General features: G+C 36.0%; 1 protein-coding gene across 1 annotated transcript; it reads left to right on the plus strand.

The window, feature by feature from the left end:
• The first annotated feature begins 2461 nt into the window (after positions 1–2461).
• Positions 2462–5988, plus strand: LOC127126766 (mitochondrial phosphate carrier protein 3, mitochondrial). Its single transcript, XM_051055757.1, has 6 exons — positions 2462–3051; positions 3613–3974; positions 4103–4146; positions 5070–5284; positions 5379–5503; positions 5597–5988. Exons 1-6 carry the CDS (start codon positions 2749–2751, stop codon positions 5643–5645), a joined length of 1098 nt encoding a protein of 365 aa, XP_050911714.1. The 5' UTR covers positions 2462–2748; the 3' UTR covers positions 5646–5988.
• The last annotated feature ends 17160 nt before the right edge of the window (positions 5989–23148 follow it).

Raw genomic sequence — 23148 nt, forward strand, 5'->3', positions numbered from 1 at the left:
TGAATCAAGTAATGCTCTTGAAGATCAAGATATCTATTTGAATTCAACACTATGGTTAAACGACATTTAAGTGAATACTTTTGTTTTCAAGACCAATTGTGGTTTAACTTCTCAACTTTCATATGATGGTATTCAACATGAAGAAATATCAAGCCTCATTAAAAAGATTAAAGAGTTTTATATGATGCTAAAATTCAAGATGATGATGCCAAGACTTGAAGCTTCATAATTGTGAGAGAAATGAAGTGTGAAATCTCGCTCGGGTGTCCATTTGAGTGACCAATGTATTGTATATACACAAGGGTATTTATGGAAATATTATAGATAAATCACACATACACACACATAAACATGCACACACACTCACACTCACACGCACGCATGCCCACTTGCACGTACGCGCACACACGCATATACACACAAACACGCACACACACTAAAGACATTAGAGAAGCATCTCAAAATTTATTTAAATCACCAAAAAATATTTTTACAACCTAGCCAATTGATTAAGGGAGTGTCAGATTGATTTGAAGACTTTTTCTAATGGAATAATCAATTAGATTAATGGACTAATCGATTAGATCATGCTTGGTAGAGTATAGAATCGATTGGTATAGTCTCTTAATGGTTGGTAACATCTAAATATTAAAAATTTTCATTTGTGGATTTAACAGTCAATTATTAAGGGTGTTTAATTGATTAGCCTGATCAATTATGACATTATATTGACTCATGGATTATTACAATGTTTTAGCCTAAAAACAAAGAGTATCTCTATCACTTTTTGACATCAAAAAAATAGGTTGTGGTCATACTTTCTCATTTCTCTCATCATTTCTTAAAACTCTCATTTTCTCACATATATTTAGCCACAGTGCTTCAAAAGTATTTTTGAGTCTAAGTGAGGATCTTTGTTTTGGGTGACGACTTATTTGTAATTTAATAAATTTATCTCTTGTGTAAAATATTCGTCCTTAGGAAGTCGTTGTTGGGTTGTGATCTAAACTACCACAACAAGACAATGATACGTGAAACCTTATATACCCCAACATTTAGAAAGAAGAGATCAACACGATATATCATCTAATGCGTTATTTGATAATCGATGAGCTGCCTTCAAATGAAGGTGAAATGAGTGTTTAAAAGATTGACAACAAAGTACACCGTATTAGCAATACAACTCTACATGATGAGGATGGTTTCTCCAAGCCCAAATGCCTGAGTGAGAATGAAATTTTCCTAGTACTCATAGAGGTTCAGGCAGGAGTGCATGAAAGCCACATCATAGGAAAAGTCCTCACCCATAAACTACTTAGGGTCGGTTACTACTGGCCAACCATGATGGAATATAATATAGAATTTATTAAAAAATATGATAAGTTCCAGAGACTTTTTAACATTCACCATGCCCAAGCTGCAATCCTCCACTCGGCCACGTCACCCTGGCTTTTCTACTAATGGGCGTAGACATTATGTGACCTTTCCCTCTAGCACCAGGCCAATTGAAGTTCCTAGTAGTAGGGGTGGATTACTTTACGAAGTGGATCGAGGCCTGGTGTTTTTATTTGAAGTGGATCATTAGCAGATTCAATTTTCTAAAAAACATTGTCTTAAATAATGGAATACAATTTTCTAGCTCAATAATGGTGGAATTCAACCATCAACTGGAATCCAAACAAATTTTGTCTCGTTGATCCACTCATAACCCAACAAACAGGTTGAATCAACAAACAAATTAATTCTCTGTGGAATAAAGAAGAAATTAGACGAAGTCAAGGGCATACAGACAAAGCAATGACACAAGATTTTTGGGTCGTACACATGACACACCATTCAATTACAAAGGAAACATCATTCAAGATAGTTTACGACGTCATGATATGTTGCTAGTTGAGATAGACACACCCACACGATGACATAAACATTTAAATGAAAAAGAGGATGAAAATAAAGCTTAAATACTACCCAATCCGACAAAGCTCGGGAAATCGCCAACATGCAAGAATATGCAATCAAGCAAAGAGCTATTATCTAAATGGTAAAGCTCAATCCCAGTCGAAAAAGCCATTAAAGAGTACTTGAGAAACTACCACACCAAATATACATATGGAGAACAAGGTGTGATTCAAAGAATATGTTAAATCGTTTCTGAAAATGATTAACGACTTCTCAAAAAATAAAGAATATCTATCCACTATTTAATACTTTGTTTTTGACTTTAATAATAGAATTAGGAGGGTGATTGAAATTTCAGATCTAATTAATTCAGGATGAGGACATGATTTAGTTTAAAAAAACAAATTCATTTCAGTATCCTTTATTTTTATACAAATCTAGACATAACATTTCAATATCAACTAAAAAAGGGATAAATTATTGTATATGAAAATTGGAAATTTAGTACAATTCTATGACTAGATTCATGGAATATTCCCGCAAGTTTAGTTAATTTCATTTTTTCCTATCATCATCAATTGCGATAAAATACACTTGAATTTCTCTATGGTGTCAACGCGATAATTCTGACAAAGTACCGGGGTCATATCGGTCTTTGTATAACCCGGCATAACAGAGTAAAGAGCCGAAGCACAGTGATTGGTGCATATAAAAGCATAGTACAGAGAGAGTGCAAACGCGGCGAAGAATTGGGAGAGACTGAGGAGCGAGAAATCCAACCATTTTCTTACCTCCTCTCTCGCATTTCCTTTGCGTTTGTAGCTTTTCTAGAAGAAATCGATTCACCAAATGGCTCCGTCATCAGAAACTTCCGTCCGTAAAAACATGATTCCTTCATTTCTCTACGGTTCTTCCCCTAAAACCCTACCGGTTATTCACCAGATCATCAGTTCCGGTCCCGCTCCTTCCGCCGCGGCGTCGCCTTCATTGACTGGAACTCGATCTTTCATGATTCCTTCTCCTAAGGAATCCGGTAAGATCGAGATGTACTCGCCGGCTTTCTATGCTGCTTGTACCGCTGGTGGAATTTTTAGCTGTGGTCTTACTCACATGACCGTCACTCCTCTTGACCTTGTCAAGTGTAATATGCAGGTCTATTGTTATTCTTCGATCTGGATTTTACTGCTTAGATTTAGTCTTGTGTTTAGTAGCGTTTTCATTTGTGATTTCTAGATCTGCGATTTCCTTTCAGGTTTTTCCGATTGGCGCGTTATATTGTGGTTTTTGCTTGTGATTTTGATAGTGTTGTTTTTGGTTAAGTAGATCTGTGATGGTTGCTGTTGGTTGTTTGTTAAATTGGACGGTCCTTTGGTTTGATTCGTTCTTTGTTGAATTTCGATTCCGATTTGTTACGTTGAAGCTTTGTAATGCCGTTTTTGTGTTTTTTTTACACGGCTTTTGAATTTGTTCTAGCGGTGTTTCACTTTGTTGAGATTCTCAGTAGGATTTGTACATTTACTTCTTAGACGACTTCTTAGTTTGTTAATCTTTGAATTGTAGATTATGCAGGGAGTGAGTAGTCTTGGTGCATCTGTTCTATTGCAAATTAGTTATTGCAAATTAGTTACTAGTGTTGTTGGAGTTAGAATTGGAATTGTTTAGTTGGTTGTAGCTTTGTAGTGTTGTAATGTGTGGATTGCTTATTGATTTCAGATTGACCCTGCCAAGTACAAGAGTATCTCATCAGGATTTGGAGTTTTGCTCAAGGAGCAGGGAGTTAAGGGCTTTTTCCGTGGCTGGGTGCCTACCTTGCTTGGTTACAGTGCACAGGGTGCTTGCAAATTTGGATTCTATGAGTTCTTTAAGAAGTACTATTCTGATATTGCTGGTCCAGAGTATGCAAACAAGTACAAGACCTTGATCTACCTTGCTGGTTCAGCATCTGCTGAGGTTATTGCCGATGTTGCACTTTGCCCATTCGAAGCTGTGAAAGTACGTGTTCAAACTCAACCTGGTTTCGCAAGAGGTCTTGGTGATGGACTCCCAAAATTTGTCAAATCTGAAGGAGTTTTGGGGTATGCTTATAAACTGTCACTTCTGAACTGTTATGGTAGACTAGAGGATGTTGTGTGATTCTATTATATTGCTCTTAATTTACACTTGGAATTAGGCTGTTATCTAACTATTACTCTCATGGTTTCAGGCTGTACAAGGGATTAGTGCCTCTATGGGGACGACAAATTCCATGTATGTTCGCCATCTTAAAGATTTGTAGTTTGTATTTATCTAATTTCTAGCTTGTTGAGTTGATTGTCTGTATGCTGTTCCACACCCACTACATAGCTTATCTGCTGAGGCATTTTCGCTTGTTCATCACTTTTTCAATCTATCCGTTTCTTCTCATGCGATGCTTGTTATCCACATATCACTATGCTGTTGGACTTCTAGTCAATTTTTAAACTGGATGTTGTTTACTGCTTGTTGATATTTTTGTTGTTAGAATTTATCATTTAATATTGAGACCTGATTCTATTAATAAATTTTTGATAATTCATTGAAGAGCAAGTCAAACGTTTATCAAGGATACAATTTACATTCTTTTAAATTGTCTATGTATATGTTCATAAAGTTCTCATTGATCTTGCATTTTTTCTTTACCACTTCTGTTAGAAAATAACTGACTAGTTTCTGATTTGTTTTGAAGAGATGTAGTTATTTAATGTAGATATTAAATGTAATACTATTTATTGACTTTATAATGATAATTGACTATCTTAGTTAATCATGACCTTTCTCTCACTGTTATGTAACAAGGAATGGTTAGGATCGAATAATGTTTTTTTTTAAAAAATATTTAAGGAGATGTTTGACAATGTCCTGAATATTATTTGATGATTTTTATACCACCTTTATCATATTGCTGACATGTTTTGTATCCCTACTTAAATATCTAAACTGTCTGTAAAAAAAGTGATTGTTTTTTTCTGAGAAACGATGAAACTCTTTGATACGGGTATTGGTTGTGGAGTTTTCTGTTCTGCAATTTAAGTTTGTAACTTGTTTCTTTTAAGTCATTATATCTTTTGAATTTAAGATAAGTTATGATTGAACCAAATGGCATGATACCTGATAATAAGACCTGTAGAACTAATGAATATTATTTATTGCAGACACAATGATGAAATTTGCCTCTTTTGAGACCATTGTTGAGCAAATCTATAAACATGCCATCCCCAGACCAAAGAGCGAGTGCAGCAAATCTCTGCAACTTGGTGTCAGTTTTGCTGGTGGATATGTTGCTGGTGTTCTTTGTGCAATTGTGTCTCACCCTGCTGATAACCTTGTCTCTTTTCTAAACAATGCTAAAGGTGCCACAGTTGGTGATGTAAGTTTCTTCTAGGTCATATTTATGTAATTGTTTTGCACTGTCTGATTGCAACAAGTATATGTGATGTGATGTTATCTAACGTTTAATGCAGGCTGTTAAGAAGTTTGGTGTGGTGGGTCTTTTCACCCGAGGTCTCCCTCTCCGTATTGTTATGATTGGAACACTTACAGGAGCCCAGTGGGGAATATATGATGCTTTCAAAGTCTTTGTGGGGCTGTAAGTTTATACAACTGCTTGTCTGTGATTTTGTTTCATACATTTCACGTTTTACATTAGGACGTCCATATTAAATTTTGTTCTCTTTATTAGGCCAACAACTGGTGGTGCGGCTCCTCCTGCTGAGATCGTAAAGGCATAAAGCAACCAACGATGACAATTTATAGTTTGTTTAAGTAACGCAGGAAAGCAGCAATAGGGACCATAAATAAACAGAGGGCTGCTGAGGTTGCCCAAGTTCTTAAACATGATTGGATAATATTCTTTTCGAGTTCAGACATTGTTTCCATTTATCTTGCATTTGGTTTAATTTTTGGTAGGATGATTTTGCTCGCATCCCTTCCAGTTGCTGAAAACTTTTTAGGTAGGAATGATATAATTTTGCGTGTTAGGATTGTTACTACATGCATCTGTCAAACGGAAATACACATTTATTTGATTGTTTGTTTATCCACAAGAATGGACGCAGATGCGTTGAGATCAAATTTTCTTCTATTTTACTCTTAATTTTCATCTGGAATATATTTTTGGCGTTAAAAGTTATGTTTCTTGTGTTGCTATTATCTGTATTTCAGTGGCTGTAACCAGGTCGGTTCACTGTTGCTGTTATATTATTCTTTAATATTGTTAAGCGAAGTTATCTAACCCTTAAAGTGAAATGATTCAACAATACCCTTTTAATTGATTCACACGCTGGAAAATTATTTCTTCAGCGGTCTTGATATTTTACCCAATAAATAGCTTTGAGCTTTAGGACTTCAAGTTGGTGAATCATTTCTCCTCATTCTATTATGCATCTATTCTTTTAATATAGAAGATGGTTTGAAGGTGTGAAATAGAAACTTTTATTAGGAGTAACGAAATAGTCTATACTAATTTACATGCTTTTGGGAAATTCAATAATTTAACTAAAAAAAATAATTTCTCTGGGGCTTTTTGTGGTTTAGATTTATTTGGGCTTTTTTGTGGTTTAGATTTATTTGGGCCTTTTTGTAAAAGCATTTACGTATAATATTGCGAAGTATATTTTATGGGGGCTTCTAGAGCGAGCGTTTCATCAAACGAGGTATCTTAATGCTCCCTTAATACTCTTCTTAAGAATCACGTTTGAATAAATGTTAAAAATGCATCTCCGTGTATATTTCAGAGATACATCTCCGTAATGTTTTAGAATTTATTACTCCATCTTATATTTTGTTTATATGTATTCAAATAAAAATTTAAACTATATTATATGATCGAAAAATAAAAATCTATGTCCATAATTCTAAATTGTCAAAAAATATCATACATAAATAAAATATAAATAAATGTAACCGTCAAAATAAAATACATACCATAGTACTACTATTATATACTAAGATACTACTTTGTATGTCTAACTATCTCTCCTATATCTCTGTTGCCTCTTTGTCAGCTCTGCCTCCTTGGCCATCAATCCCACCCGTCCTTTGGCGCTGTCGTCGGTACATTAATGCCCTCCGTATCTCCGGTACATCAATGCATGCATGCATAATCTCCAGTATGCAACGATACTTAGACAAGACATCCTCAACATGATCTAGTTGTGCTTGCTCCTCCTCTTCCTTCTCTAGTATCTTTTGATGAGCTGGTCTCAGCGGATCTCTTGGAGTAGCCTACACCATGGACAAATGTGATACCCTAAAAAATCATCTGATGTACCATTCGACGTAGTACCAGATAACTCTCATAATCATCAAACATGTCCTCTATCTGTATATATGTGAAGGCAGGAGGAGCACAAACATCAGGGTGTCTTGGAATGACCTGAGTGTAGCGAAACTACTGCATGACAAATATCCAGAGTATAACATTATCCCGTCAAATGGTTGCGTCTCACGATTATCAACATAGCTGTTGAAGTGCATGTCCTCACCAACCAAAGGGTCAAGGTAGACTATGTAAGGCTCGGTCACATGGTTCCCTCTGAGTAGGATAAACGCTGTAGCACGCGTCATATCCTCAGTTTAATCAGGTACACTCGCCCAACCAGAGATGCGCGGGAAGTGATGGAGGCTCGAACCCTGAAATGAGATGAAATGAAAATGAGAAAGAAACTTCAAAGACCAATAATTATTACCGTCAGTAGTGTAACACTTCCCGTGACCTATTTGGTCTTCCACATACAATCATATCTCAACTTCAAATACATGTAGGCCAAACAAGTTGCCCCCTAGTTGCACTCATGAGCCCACTCGAAATTCACAAAGTAACATGGGTAGATGACGTCTGTATAGGTGGCACTCTTGTCCATAAAAATCGCAGTGCCAACCAAATAAAACAGATATACTCTCAATGCATGTGATATGTGGAACGTCCCCTCCTCATCATCACCATCAACCTACTGTGCACTCAGAAGCGCATCCTCATATACCTTCTTCAGGTATACAAATCTAGCATGAACACCCCTGGTCTTATCCAACTCATTCATCGCCTCCCCTGGATCAGCCCCCAGATACTCTTCCATCATCTTGAGTGTCTCATCTTAGGTAATCCTTCCATGATCTAGGAACCTCTCCCTGATCGGAAGATGTAGCAAACACGAGACATCGTCGAGTGTGATAGACATCTCACTATATGAAAGATGAAACGACGAGGTCTCCTAGTGCCATCTCTTCACGAATGCATTAAGCATCCTGTGGTTGATCGTAGTATAATCGGTCATGCACAAGTCCTTCAGGCCAGATAAGGATAAAACCGACTGAACCATTCCTCATTCGGCTAAGGCAATGCAACAATCTTCCCCCCATGGTTAAGAAACTTCTGCGGATTACGCTCCTGAAATTTGTCAGAAATAATCAATGTCAGAAATTAAAATTAACGTAAAAATAAATAAAGAATCCAACTAATGCTATCTCTTCGTCCCAGATATGTCTGACGGTAAGCTCTGGATACAGAGGCAGTAAAGACAAATCAAATGGACCGCCTCCAAAAGCCTCTGGCTCAGCATCTATAGCATTCTCACCCTCCGGAGGTGGCACTGGGTCAACAACATCATCAATATGAGATGAGACTGGATCAACAACATCATTGATAAGAGGTGACACTGATGAAATCTGACGCCTGCGGGAGGATGGGGGAATGATGCGTCAAATGGTGAATCCCGTTTCCTACGGGATGAAGAAGATGAAATGGCATGAGGAGAAGCACAAGCCTCAGAAGTAGACGACTCTGCTTGACCATAGGGACTAGGAGCCTCAAGAACCTGCTGAATCTTCTCCCACTAAACGGATGTGTGCTAAACAACCTTGCCATGCCTCAATTTATCATGTCTTAAAGCCATTATGCTTGTAAGTTAAAGTAAGGCAAACCATTAGTGCAGGAAAAAAACATAAGTAAGAAAATAAAAAAAAGACTGAGAAATTAACCCGCTGAAAAATTCTAGAGATTAATCTCCAGTTACTGGGAAACTTAATCGCTGACAAATTTTGGATATGCATCTCCAGAATTTTCTACAACTCAGAAGTCGCATCAATGACGCAATGTACCACATACAAGCTCAAAAAAGTTATTTTAATCGTCAATTTCAGTCAAGAAACAACTAATACACTATGACTAAACTATCTTAAATATGATTTCTACTCATTTCTAACCCTAATAATTGATTTCTACTCATTTACACCAAAACTCAAACATTTATCGAAAATTCAAAAAACTTACAAGAAATTGATGTTTTTGATGAAGATGGATGATGTTATAAATGAATTGATGTTCCTTTGAATTCCTTTGAGCCTTGTTGAATAAAATTTGACTGGGTGTAGAGAAGAAATTTGAGAGAGGTTGAAGTTGAGTTGAGTTTGAGTAATGTGAAATGAGAAAGTTGAAGAGTCTGGCACGACTTAACGTCCAAATACTCCGGAGATGCATCTCCGGAATATTTTAACGTTAACTGACCTTTTGGTGCATCCGAAGATGCATCTCCGGAAACTGAGGACATTTTTGGAGTTTTGCATGGTGCATAAGAAACATATGAAGTGTATTAAGAAAATGCCCCTACAAATCCCTCACAAATGGACCACTACGAAGAATAATTAGGAATACCTGGATTAATCAAGTTTATAAATTCTATTATAAACTATACACACCAAATTGTTTTTAAAACTCTTGTGTTTGTATACCAAACCTCTAAAAATTTGAAAATCTCTTTCATATATGCACTAAAAATCACACCATCTTTTTTTTTATATGTGTTCCATATTGTTAAAAATATGGTTCATAGATGCATCTTCGTATAATATTTGGGTGTATATGAAGATGCATCTCCGAATTATCCCTTGTACTCATTTATTAATATAACTGATTTAATAAACGACTAAGTGATATTTTTGGATATGCATCTTCGAAAATGTCCAGTGGGAAATTTGATAAAACACCATCTTGCGTGGTCTTCTTCTTCATGCTAAAAATATCCTCCATTTTCAAAACCCTTAAAAAATTCCTCTCATTCTCAATCTACTTTTCAACATCAAAACATCATTATTGTATTTTATCACATTAATGAGAGCAAAAGAAAGTGGAATTGCATGTAAAATTCGTTCATTTCATCCCTCATTCCTTGCATTAATCTGATATTTGAGCTAAAAAAAAGAACGTCAAGTCCAGGTATGTATCTCTGGAAAAAGTTAGGTGTGATTCGGAGATGCATATTTGAATTTGCCTGATACTTTGCGTTTTAAAGTTGTTTTGTCATTAGATATGGTGCAGCCATATATGTTTCTCAAAACTATTGTGAGTGTGGATGTTAAACCAGTTGAAGTGAAACATGATGTTAACCGGTTGAAGTCAATATTGATGCTAAATAGGGTACTCGACCGGTCGTTGTTGGGGTAGATGTTCATGAATATTGTATGAATAAATAAGAGTTTATTATTTATGAACATATGGTATAATGGATCCATATGGAGACCGAGAAATTGGGGTTTAAAGTTGTAGTCGGAAGGCCCGAAAATGGTTTGGATGGAAGACACACATTTGACAATGGGGTGCGAAAGAAGTGACACATATCGACCATAAATTAGGAAGTTGAAACGAGATCACACAGGATCGAGAAAATGTGAGTGTTTGTGTAAATTGCGAGGATACCATATGTCGGATGAAACATGGAAATTTAATGTGATTTCCGGTATACATACTCATGTTTTGACTGACAAGTTAGTCAATCGTCCCATTGTATGTCTATTTGTTCCGGAGGAGAGGGAACTTGTTTCAGACACAACTTTAAACATGGTGTCGCCAAAAAACATACTCACATATTTGAAACAGAAAAAACCTTTAAATGTTTCAAATATCAAGCAAATATTCAACGTGCATGCTCAAGACCACAAGGCGGTAAGAGGACAAAGATCTGAGATGCAACAACTATTGAAGCTTTTGGAAGATGACGACTATGTTTCGAGGTACAAAGTTTGTGAGGATAAAGTCACCGTTAGATATATATTTTAGAGTCATCCTGTTTTCGTCAGGTTGTTCAACACTTTTCCCTCTGTGCTCTTTATTGATTCAACATATAAAACAAACAACTATAAACTTTCACTTGGTTTTGCATTTTTGGAATCCGAAAAAGAGGACAATGTTATACATGCTTTAGAAATGTGCAAGACTATTTTGAAGGACAACGAAAACATGTCGCAGGTAATAATCACTGGATGCGACACGACATTGATGAACCCGGTTGGAACGGTGTTTCCTACATCGTCAACATTACTTTATAAGTATTACATAACCAAAAATGTGAGAAGTCGAGTAAAACTTGCGGTTGGCACGAAACAAGTCAAACTACAAGATGGAAAAATGGTCAAACCTGGTGTGGTGGTGTAAAATATAATGGATGTATGGAATGGTATAATAAATTCTTCCACCCATATAACATTTTAGGAGTGTGTGTGCGAGATGTCCATATTTGTTGAAATACGTTGAGAGCACTATTTTGGACCAGGTTAAAGAGAAGATTGTTTGTGTATGGACCGATCAAGTTTAACACTTTAACAATACATTAACTAACAAAGTTGAATATGCACATGCTAGACTGATGAATTGGTTGAAAAACAGTAAAGGTTATTTTTGTCGAGATTGGGAGACCGTGAACCAAATGCTCCGAAACGAAGATAATGAGATACATCAATCTTTTGGTCAAAGTATTAGCGTGTTAGATCACCAATTTAAAGACAACATCCTTTACTCACAGTCGTGACGACAATTACAGTTTTCGAGTTGTTTTGGGTTTGCTTGGTAAAGAAGATGACGACTGCCAGCTTGTCCGCCGTCATCTTATACAAGAGATGACGACGCATATGGAATCATACACAATGCTATACAGGAACAAAGAAAATGATGATGCAATGCTCTTGTTCCTTGTCTTAGTGCTCCGACACCGTTTGAAAAATGGATGCGCTTCCTGGAAATGAGACTTCTTATAACAATTGCTTATGATAGGGTGTCTATTGATTTAACACGATATTGTTTATCGGAAACATTCTTTCCACTATGGAGTAAGTCACCTCAAAATTCATCAAAACACATCACGTGTATTGGTTGGCTATCAAAAACACAATACTTTGTTTAGTTTGATTCGAAACCAGGATGTCCTATACCAAAGACATCACCATAGTGGACTGCTGTTTGACCTGACTATATATAAAATATAGTCTATCGGGTACTTGACTGCAAGTGCGCAGTCTAGTCACTTTAGTTTTAAAAGATATCGATCCTACAGGGACCTATGGTCAAACTAGTGTTACTAACATTACTATGTTTAGCTAAGGGAATGATTAGTAGAAGTTCGGGTGCAGAATAGTAAATCTAAGGGAAATTTAGTTTTAAGAAAGAATTGATGGAAGGAATCAGTATGCAACGCATTAATTGTCAGGGATTCGATAAGTCACCGGTGAATAGTTTAAATGCCAAATATCTCTCAGTAGAAAATATTTATTTAAAAAGCTTTATCTCACACTCTCGTGATTGTTGATTCAACCTATAGCTTTAAGTCAGAATGTACGCTCTCGCTGTCCCATTTGAAGTTAAAATTACTTTTTGAAAATAAATAAGTTCTAATTGCTTTTAAAGTGCTCTCGCTGTTTTTAAACTCAATGCCTAATTTTTACTATCCAGCTCGAGCCTCACGCTCTCGCGATTGTTGGTTCTCACCTTAGTTAATTTCCCACTCTTGTGGCAAAATCGTATTAAATAGCTTCTCACGCTTTTCTGATAAAGTTAATTAAATTTAAATTAAAAACCTCAGCCTAAAAGATTATTTGAGAAAAAGAGTTTTCACCAATTATTATTAAATCCCATCTAATTAAATTGCTACATACCGATACCGGTAATTTAGCCGGACATGTTAAATAAGGCAAACACAGAGCACAAACAGATTAACATTGCGGCAAACATAATTATAATAATAACTGGGCAATAATAATAATAATAATTTAATAAAAACCTGGCAATCGAAGTAACAGAGTATAGCGAATCTCGGAGTACTTGAGCAGTCCTCCACAAGTCGGTAGGATTCTGCTTCTTCAATACAAATTACTTACTAAAATTAAATAAAGTGTAGTAGTTCCCCAGTGTAGGAAACTATTACTATGGCTAACTGGAAAACGGGAAGGAAAGGAGAAAAAGGAAATTCTAAAAAGAATGACAAATGAATTAAGGCAACAGAAACAAAGTTGCTGAAAAGAAAATAACTAAAAAGCTAGAAAGCTGTAAAAAATAATTGCAGAGAGTATGTGTAAATTTAGGCGTCCCCAATTTTTCCAACTTTGGTCCTTTATATATTGCTCCTCTAGGTCTTGACGGTTGAGAAATTTAAGGAAGACTGGTTGAATGAGGAATCTTCGGGGGAGTCAAGTTGTTAGAGGGAATTTAGGCACGTTTGGGTGCCTGTGATTGACTGTTTCAAAGCGTAAATTCTGGCCGCGTGACGCTCGTCATGGGCCTGTGACGGTCGTCATGAGGCTGTGACGGTCGTCACATCAACAATTTCTGCATTCTGGTTTTCTGCTTTTTCCTTTGCTTTCTCATCTGTTTCTTCTTCTTTTTCTTCCTTTTCTTCATTTTGTTCATTAATGCTTGGAGATTTAAATATCTGCAAAAACAACTCGAATACTTGCGGAATAATCGGGATATTAATTAAAGTGGTATGATCTTTGAGTGTAAATCAAGGCAAATATATGATGTATTTTCGCGTTATCATGGACCATACAATTCACACAAGACGTTGAATCTCGGTTGGATAGCTTTCGGGAAAAGATGAAAGAGTTCACCAAGTTGAGCGACATTGAAAGAGAAATAAATAAATAAAGGTGAAAGAAGGAACCACCCATAGATTTAGGTAGTGACATGTCTTTTAATGCATTTTAATTTTAATCTAACAATGTAACTAATTTTTTTTTGTATGTGACGTACCATATAATGTTATCAAATTGGGTGGTATTTTTTGGACAATTTTAGTGTTTCTAAAATTCAGCACTGCATAATACACTGGTTCTATATGAACAAAGGTTCGGGTGGGTCCGAAGATGCATATATGGACACACTTTTTACTTATATAAAAATAATGCATGAGCGTATCCAAAGATACATCTCCATACACATCTTTAAATTATTAAAAGAACAATGATATCATAGATTTTGTAAGCTCCTTATTGATCTACAAGTTCTATAAATATGGTCTCTCATTCCATTTTCTTTACACGAGCCAAAATGGCTACATATTCTCATCTTGCATTTGTGTATTTAAATGATGGAAAACCCTCACTTCAATTTTGGGTCTGCGAGGACATACTTCTCGTCAATGTGAAACCCAAACTGAATACTCTCTTGCGATATCCAGAAAATCATAAAGTTGTCAAGCTCGAGTACCGTTCATCCTCGATTGACAATAAACATAAGATACACTTCATCATGCTTGAACTGAAGACTGATGACGATTTAAAGGTTATGTGGAGTACCTTTTACCGTTAGTTAACAAAGGGTCCGATTGAAGTGGATGAAACAATTGCAAAATCGAGTGAAAATATTCTAAGGATGTTGCAACGTACTGAACCGCCAGTTTATAATTAAATATAATGTTAAAGTAATGTCAACGCTAACTTTTATCTATGTAAATACTTATTTTAAAGTTAAATTAATTTGGTTTTACATTATGCTATCTTTGTTCTTAGTTGTTTCTAATTTGAACTAACAAATATTTTCGGAGATGCATCTCCAGACATCTCTCATTTCTCTCATTTTCCCCAAAACTCCATACCCATCATGACAAAGCTCTTATGTCGTCCCCATCTTATAATTTCCAATCAATTTTCATTGTAAAATGAGTTGAGCGAGTTTAATGCTTTCTAGATATGAAAGTCATTTAAAATGAAATTATAAAGAATTGGTCATTTCTTCAAATTAAAATTGTATATATATTTTCTTTGAAAATTAAGTGAATGATAAAAAAGGAAGTGGTGAAATCAACTCGATTGACAAGCAAATCTTGGGTCATGAGGAGGGGTATCAACATTTGATTAAGAGAAATTCACAAGTGATAGAAACATCACATATTCACCAAAAACCTTAAGGTGATAGGTGTGGGGATTCTCCTACTTATAAATGCTCAAGTTTCCATATTTATAACCAATGTGAGACTCCAACTCACACTTGACTTATTATTCTTAACGACAAATATTTTAATTAAAATGAGAAGAATTTTTAAAATGCAAAATCTATGATTTAAGAAACCTTAGCCACAAAATGAAAGGTTTTGATACCAAAATGAAGTCTTAGTTATATTTGAATTATAAGTTTACTTTAGAGAATGTCTAGGAAGAAAAAGAACAAATTTTGTCATAGCTAGATATTGATCATTATATTTTAAGTTATCAACATTCCACCAATTAGTATATTACATAAGGCTATGCGTTAACTAATTACAACACTTGAATTACTTGAAAAGCATCAACACAACACCTTAATTCAAATGTTGCAAGTCTACCATGCTCATGCTCATCTTCAACCTCTTGAACACATCAAATAATGAAACCTCAAATAGTCAAAAAATCAGCAACTTGGTCCTCACTTCTGCAATATCCCAATCGTAACCTTCCTTCACTAACAAGTTTCCTCAAATAGTGAAATCTCATCTCAATATGCTTGCTCCTCCCATGTGAAATCGAGTTCTTAGCAAGATTAACTACTGAAACATTGTCAACTAACAGTATGACAACCTCACCCTCACTACTGCCCAACTCCTCCAATAGATTCATAAGTCACATGGCTTGGTACATACATAACGAAGCTGCAATGTACTCTGCCTCACAAGATGAGAATGCAACTACTGGTTTCTTCTTTGAACACCATGAGATTAGTTTCGCACCGAACATAAAGATGTATTAAGATGTAGACTCTTAATCATCTTTATCTCGACACCAATTAGAATCAGTAAAATCGAGCAAATTGCATTTTCTGCCCGTATCCGCTGCGGGAAAGAGAATTCCGTAGCCAACAGAAAACTTGACATAGTGTATGATCCTCTTGAATGCTGCCAAGACAGACACCTTCGCTCTCCCCACGAATCTACTTACAATACAAACACTAAACTCCAAGTCCGGTCGCGTATTGAACAAGTAACGCAAGGATCCAATCAACCTCCTATATTGAGTTGGATCAACATCTTGCTCATCCTCATTCTTAGACAACTATAACCTTGGTTCAGATGGATAAATGACAACATTGCAATGCTCCATTTCAAACTTTTTCAATATCTCAATAGCATACATTCTTTGGCGCATGAGCAGTCTCCTTTTGGACTTGTGGAATTCAATGCCAAGGAAGTATGTCATGAGGTCAAGGTCGGTCATCTCGAATTCTTCCATAAGTTCACTCTTGAACTTTCAAATATACTTTCCGTTGCTTCCTGTGACCAATAAGTCATCTACATATAGATAAAGGATAATTACTCCTTAACTCGTATCCGTCTTCACATACACCCCATGCTCGGATACACACTTCTTGAAGCGAACATCCTTTAGGAAACCATCAATTCTTTTATTCCAAGCTCTTCGAAATTGCTTCAAACCATATAATTCTTTCTTCAACTTGTAGAACTTCAGCTCTTTGTCTTTAACAACAAAACCAGAGGTTGTCCTACATATACCTCCTCTTCAAGCGGTCTGTTCAAAAACGCAGATTTGACGTCCATTTGGTAGATATGCAAATTGTGGTTATTATCAATACCAATAACAAGTCTAATAGTTTAAATCCTAGCAACCAGTGTAAAATCCTCTTCAAAGTCTATGCCTTATCTTTACAAAAATCCTTTAGAAACCAATCGAGCCTTATGCTTGATTATTTTTTACCCTTAGGATTTGCTTTCACTTTGAACACCCACTTCACATCAATTGGCTTCTCCCTTTTTGGTAGATCAACTAATCCCAAGTACTCTTTTTCTCAATGGATTCCAGCTCCTCCTTCATAGAACAAATCCACTTTGGATCACTCAAGGCCTCTTCCGTATTAACGAGTTCAAATTCGGCCATAAGTGAAAAATGGATGAAATCACCATCATCGTTGACTTTGTTATCTCGGAACAACTCACATTCTTGGAGTCTATGAGGCATACCCCTTGAACTTGTTGACCTTCTAATGTTTTATTTATTTTGGGCTTCGTCGACATGCTGTTCTGATCTTCCACTTTCCTCAAAATTGGAAATTTCGAACCTGTAGCCGGTTACAAATTTCTGGTAACTGGTTATATCCTACACGTAACCGGTTAACGTTTGCTAGTAACCAGTTACACCATACTGCACTTGGTTTAATTCATCGGTTACAATGTCCCGACTGATCACGATCCTCCTTTTTACAGCATTAAACAATTTGTAACCACCGGTAGAGTGATATCCAACAAGTATCACCACTTCTCCCTTGTCATCCAACTTCTTTCTAAGTTGACCCAGAACATGTTGGTATGTAATGGAACCAAATACTCTGAAATGGATCAGATTCGGGTTGAATCCTGACCATGCTTTCTCCGGTGTTAGATTCTCAAACTTATTTGTAGGGCACCTACTCAACAAATAGGCAGTATGGATACCGCTTCTCCCCATAACTCCTTCGACATGTTCTTCCTATTCAACATGCTTCTCACCATGTTCATGATCAATCGATTCTTCCTTTCAGCCACACTGTTTTTCTACAGTGTATAGGGTGGTACTACCTCATGTAAAACCCCTTCTTGATCACAAAACTTTCCAAAGTCATTTGAGACATATTCACCTCCACCATCCGTTTTGTGCACTTTGAGTTTTTGACCACTTTCCCTCTCAACCATGGACTTGAAATTATTAAACACTTCTAATACCTCATCCTTTATCTTGATTAGGCATGTCCATAGCTTTCTACTATGATCGTCGATAAATGTGATAAAATACCTATTACCACCATTATAATCTACTTGCATCAGACCACAGACATCCGAAAACACCGCCTTAAGGCGATTCTTGGTCCTACGGTCTGCATCCTTGCTGAGTTTTCCCTTATGTTTCTTTGCTTCCACACATTCTTCTTAAATTTCAGTCGGTATGTTGATCGATGGCAACCCCGTTACTATTTTGTTCTTTTGCAAGTCTTTGAGATCTCTAAAGTTGAGATGCCCAAGACGATAATGCCATATCCACTATTCTTTACTTGCTACAGTAGAAAGACATCTATGCTCCATAAACTTCATCTTAACCTTAAAGGTTCTATTGACAACCATACGCGCTTTAAGGATCAAAACTCCCTTTGCATCCATAACGCGCAATCCCTTATTTTCCATGTGAATCTTGTAACTCTTCTCAAGAAATTGGCTAATACTTAGAAGGTTACATTTGATTCCCGGAATGTACAAGACATATTTTATCAAGGAATATCCACCATCCCTCTTCATGATCAAAACATCACTAATCCCGTCGGCCATTAGAGTGGTATCATCCATAAACTTTACTTTGTTCTTCGTGGCACGATTGATTTTGACAAACCAATCCTTTCTTCATGTCACACGAGTTGAACAACTGAGTCCAAATACCTCATCACTGTATTGAAATCCTTTCAAACTCATCATGACATATTCCTCTTCATGCACCCGAACTATCGTATCATTCAACCGACCACAACTCAATTTTTTAGCATTCTTTGAGCTACTGCAACTACTGTCTCGCAACTGTTTGCTTATACAATTCCCTTATGTGATCATGACCAAGAGTGTATTCTCTTCATCAAACTCTTGTGTTGCAACCTTGGCTTCATCCCTTTGAGATTCCTTCTTGTTCGTATTGCATTCTTTTGCAAAATGATGGAACCGTTGACACTTATAGCACTGCTTATTGCTCTTGTCAAACCTCTTCATTTCACCTCTAAAGTTGCCTTGACCACCATGTTTATTCTAGATGCTCTCACCCTTTTGAAAAGTCAAATTCTTTGAATTTTGGGACTCTCTTCCAACAAAATTGTGAAAATTTCCTTTGCTCTTCATGGGCCATTTTCCTTTCGATCTCTTGTCCTTCTCATTGAAACGAGCTTGCAAAGCGATCTCCGCCTTTGTCTTATCATTATTCCTCTCTTCCATCCTTTGCTTATGAGCCTCAAGAGAACTTTACATCCCCTCTTTGCTCATCGTCGTCAGATCCTTCGACTCCTCAATTGCCACAACTATATTGTTAAATCTTAGTGTTAAAGAACACAAGATTTTAGCGATAACATAATGCTCCATAAAGGTTTCTATGCATGCCTTAACTTGATTCACCAACCGAGTGATTCTCGTTGTGAAATTGTTGATTGTCTCATTTTTCTCCATTTAAATCAATTCGAGATGACGTTTGTGAGTTTGTAACCTCACCACCTTTGCTTTGTCATTCCTTGCATATGCCTTCTCTAAGATCTTCCATGATTGCTTTGACGATTCACAATCATCAACTTTCTTAAAGTTGGCAGCCTAGGAACAAGTGGATGTTCTGCTCTCTCTCTCTCTCTCTCTCTCTCTCTCTCACACACACACACACACACACACACACACACACACACACACACACACACACACACACACACACACACACACACACACACACACACACACACACACACACACACACACACACACACACACACACACACACACACACACACACACACACACGCACACACACGCACACACACGCACACACGCACACACACGCACACACACGCACACACACGCACACACACACACACACACACACACACACACACACACACACACACACACACACACACACACACACACACACACACACACACACACACACATATATATATATATATATATATATATATATATATATATATATATAAAGAGGAAAATAGTTTTGCGGATTTTTTTTTCTAATATATGCCTCAGAACTAATTCCCTGTCATATTTTGATTCTATTCCTTTCGATATTATAGCTGATTTGTAAAAAATAGACTTGGTTAGCCATTTCTTAGATTCATAGCTTCTTGAGTGAGGTTTAACGTGGTCTCCCACGTTTTTTTTGTATGATTTTTCTTTTTCTAATATATGGTCCTTTATCAAACAAAAAGAAAGAGTATTTTTAAAATTTTGTAGGTTATTTTATACAATTTAAAATTTAAAATTAAGTTTAGAAATTTTAAAAATAGAAATCAATTTGTAGTTTTGAAAATTTAAAAAATTTATAAAGAACTATTTTATAATTTTTGAAAATTTTAGAAGCTAGTTTGAAAATAAATAAATTTAAATTTTTTAAAATATTAATAATAATTAATTCGACATTCATAATAGATTTTGCGACAAAAAATTTAAATTTTTTACTTTTTTGTGTCATTTAATTTTTTTTAAATTTAACTTAGATATATATATTTTTATTTTCATCATTTTAATCTATTTTTATATTTTTTATTCAAATAGTAATTTTTAATTAAATCATTTAAATTCTTTTAAAAAAAATCTTTTTTCTTATTAAAATCACTCATCCATACAAACTAAAAAATTTAGAGACGAACAAAATCAGATTAGATGTCATATAATATTTTATTGAAGTTATATACTACAATATATGTGATAAAAGGATTCATATAGTCTATTTTAAAAAGATATCGTGTATTGTCTCCATCCCTCTCATATTATTTTTTATTTATTTTACTTATATTTTTTTTATAGATTTCTCTCGTGTGAATTTTTTATCCAAATATTTCTGATTTTTAAATATTTTTCTAAAATAATTTTGATTTTAAAAAATTTCTCAACCTACCCAGGAGACGCCAGACCAATTGGTGTCTGCTCCTAAACTTAGAGAGGAGATGCCAATTGGATTGACTACAACACATGATGCTGTCAATTAGTCTGACGTCTCAGTGTAATGTGCATTTTTTTGTGTTATAAATAGAGGTGTTGTGTGAATCATTTTTTCACATCTCATTTCATCATATTACAAACATGTTGGTGTTCGTCGCCGCTATGGAAAAATGGTTTATTCGAGAGACAAACCTCCGATGTTGATGCTCTTCTGGAACATCAGTAATTTCGATCAATTGAAGAGGGAGCTGATTTGTTGGTTAGATGGAAAAATACCAGAAGGGGGAAAATTAGAAGTATTGAGAGACTCGATAGTATATTTGGTTGTGTGCGAGTCAAAACTGATAAGGATGCTAGAGAAATGATGTTCGGAAGAGATGACATAAGTTTGATTGTTGTAATCAGTTAAAAAATTTCTATTTTAAAATTGCTTATGTTGTAGTGATGTTTGTTGTTAACCTTGTTGTAACAAAAAGATAATGATATATAAAAATCCAAGGTTACAAAAATTAAAAGGAGATACTGTCTTATGATGCAGATGTTGCTCCTTGATTTAGACAGTTGTTCTTATTGTGTCCTGGTTGACGACATATACTACATAGTCTTATCATTTTATCAGTCGTATCCATTTCTGTTCTAATATCGTGTTGTTTAGCGTCCTTTTTTATTTCTTCGCATATCATCGTTGTGCCAAACTATGCCACCTTTATATGGAGGCCAATATTCCTCCATTGATAGCACCGAGAAGCTTTTGTTATACACATTCATGATGGTAATGACCTTGTAAACATCATATAAATGACTGTAAGCCTCCTGGCGAGTATATGTATATGCCGCAATGACATGGGAGCAAGGAATACGGAAGACCTGAAACTTTTCACAGTCGCACCAACTTCTGTTTAGTTTGACAATATAGGATAAATTTGGCCTCCCCTCATTTTGTCCATTGTTTCTTGTACGCTGAAATTTTGCCTATGACGGTCAAAAACTCTAACCGCGTGTGTGCTACCTTTGATACTTTCCTCTTTCATCACTTTCATACAACATTCACTGAATATTTGACCCGACATCAACACTACACTTCATCTTTCACCTCTGGTTGCGAAGGTAGAAGTCAACCTATAACTGGTTGTTCTGACCAAAACGGTTATTGGTAGATTTCTAATGCCTTTGAATACGCCGTTCATGCATTCTATAAGGTTTTTTGTCATGTGGCCCCATCGACAGTCTTCGTCAAATGCCCTTGTCCACTGCTCTACTGGTATGTTATCCATCCATCTTCCTGCATCTGCATTAGACAATCTAATTTCATTACGGTAATATTGAAATAACGACTGAGTTAGAGCATACCCAACATTCACCACTTTTTTGCAAAGGTTCTTATCTTTGATTGCACGCATGAAGTTTTGTGCAATATGTCTAATGCAATAGACATGGGTAGAAGGAGGATCATGCCATCTATTATCATGGTTATTGTAAGCACTCTCAATAATAACATGTCTATCTGAAATCAAACAGAGATTGACTTTTGGAGCGACATGTATTCTGAGATGTCGAAGAAAGAAACCCCAACCACCAGTGGTTTCACCTTCAACCAGAGCAAAGGCAATGGGAAATACATTGTTGTTGTCGTCTTGTGCAACATCCATAAGCAAAGTACCCTTGCATTTTCCGTATAACCATGTTCCATCAATTTGAATATTAGGTTTGCAGAATGCAAAACCTTTGATGCACGGTTCAAACGCCCAAAAGAGACGGTGAAAGATTCTATTTTCAGCAACACGGGTTCCGTATGGTATAACTACTGGAAATGTCTCCATAATTTCAATAAATTCCTGATACGTATGTTTTTAGGGCCCATAAAAAACGTGACAATTCTTTGTATGAATCCTCCCAGTTTCTGAATACCTGTTCAACAACCTTTGTCCTTGCAATCCACGCTTTCTTGTAAGATGTAGTATAATTATATCTTGTAATGATATGAGAAATTATTATACTCACCTTCACTGATGGGTCTTTGTTAACAAGCGGAAAAATGTCTTGACATATCAATGCAACGCTTAATTTACGGCGATCTTGTTCAACGTTAGTTGCAATACAACTGTGAGGTGGGTCTATAGAAGCTATCTCCCAAGAGTCTATTCTCTTTTTGTGAGACACAGCCAACCGAAACTTACAAAGGATGTTACGATATTCGATGACATACCTTCTCGAATAAGTGTGTTTCATAGTGAAATCAGCAGAGTTATTCATGTGAAACTTTTTGATAGCTCGCACACATTCTTCTTTAGTGCGGAACATGTCTCCCACTTTTAACTCA

This window comes from Lathyrus oleraceus, chromosome 3 (assembly GCF_024323335.1).
Source record: "Lathyrus oleraceus cultivar Zhongwan6 chromosome 3, CAAS_Psat_ZW6_1.0, whole genome shotgun sequence".
In the NCBI taxonomy this organism is placed as follows: domain Eukaryota; kingdom Viridiplantae; phylum Streptophyta; class Magnoliopsida; order Fabales; family Fabaceae; genus Lathyrus; species Lathyrus oleraceus.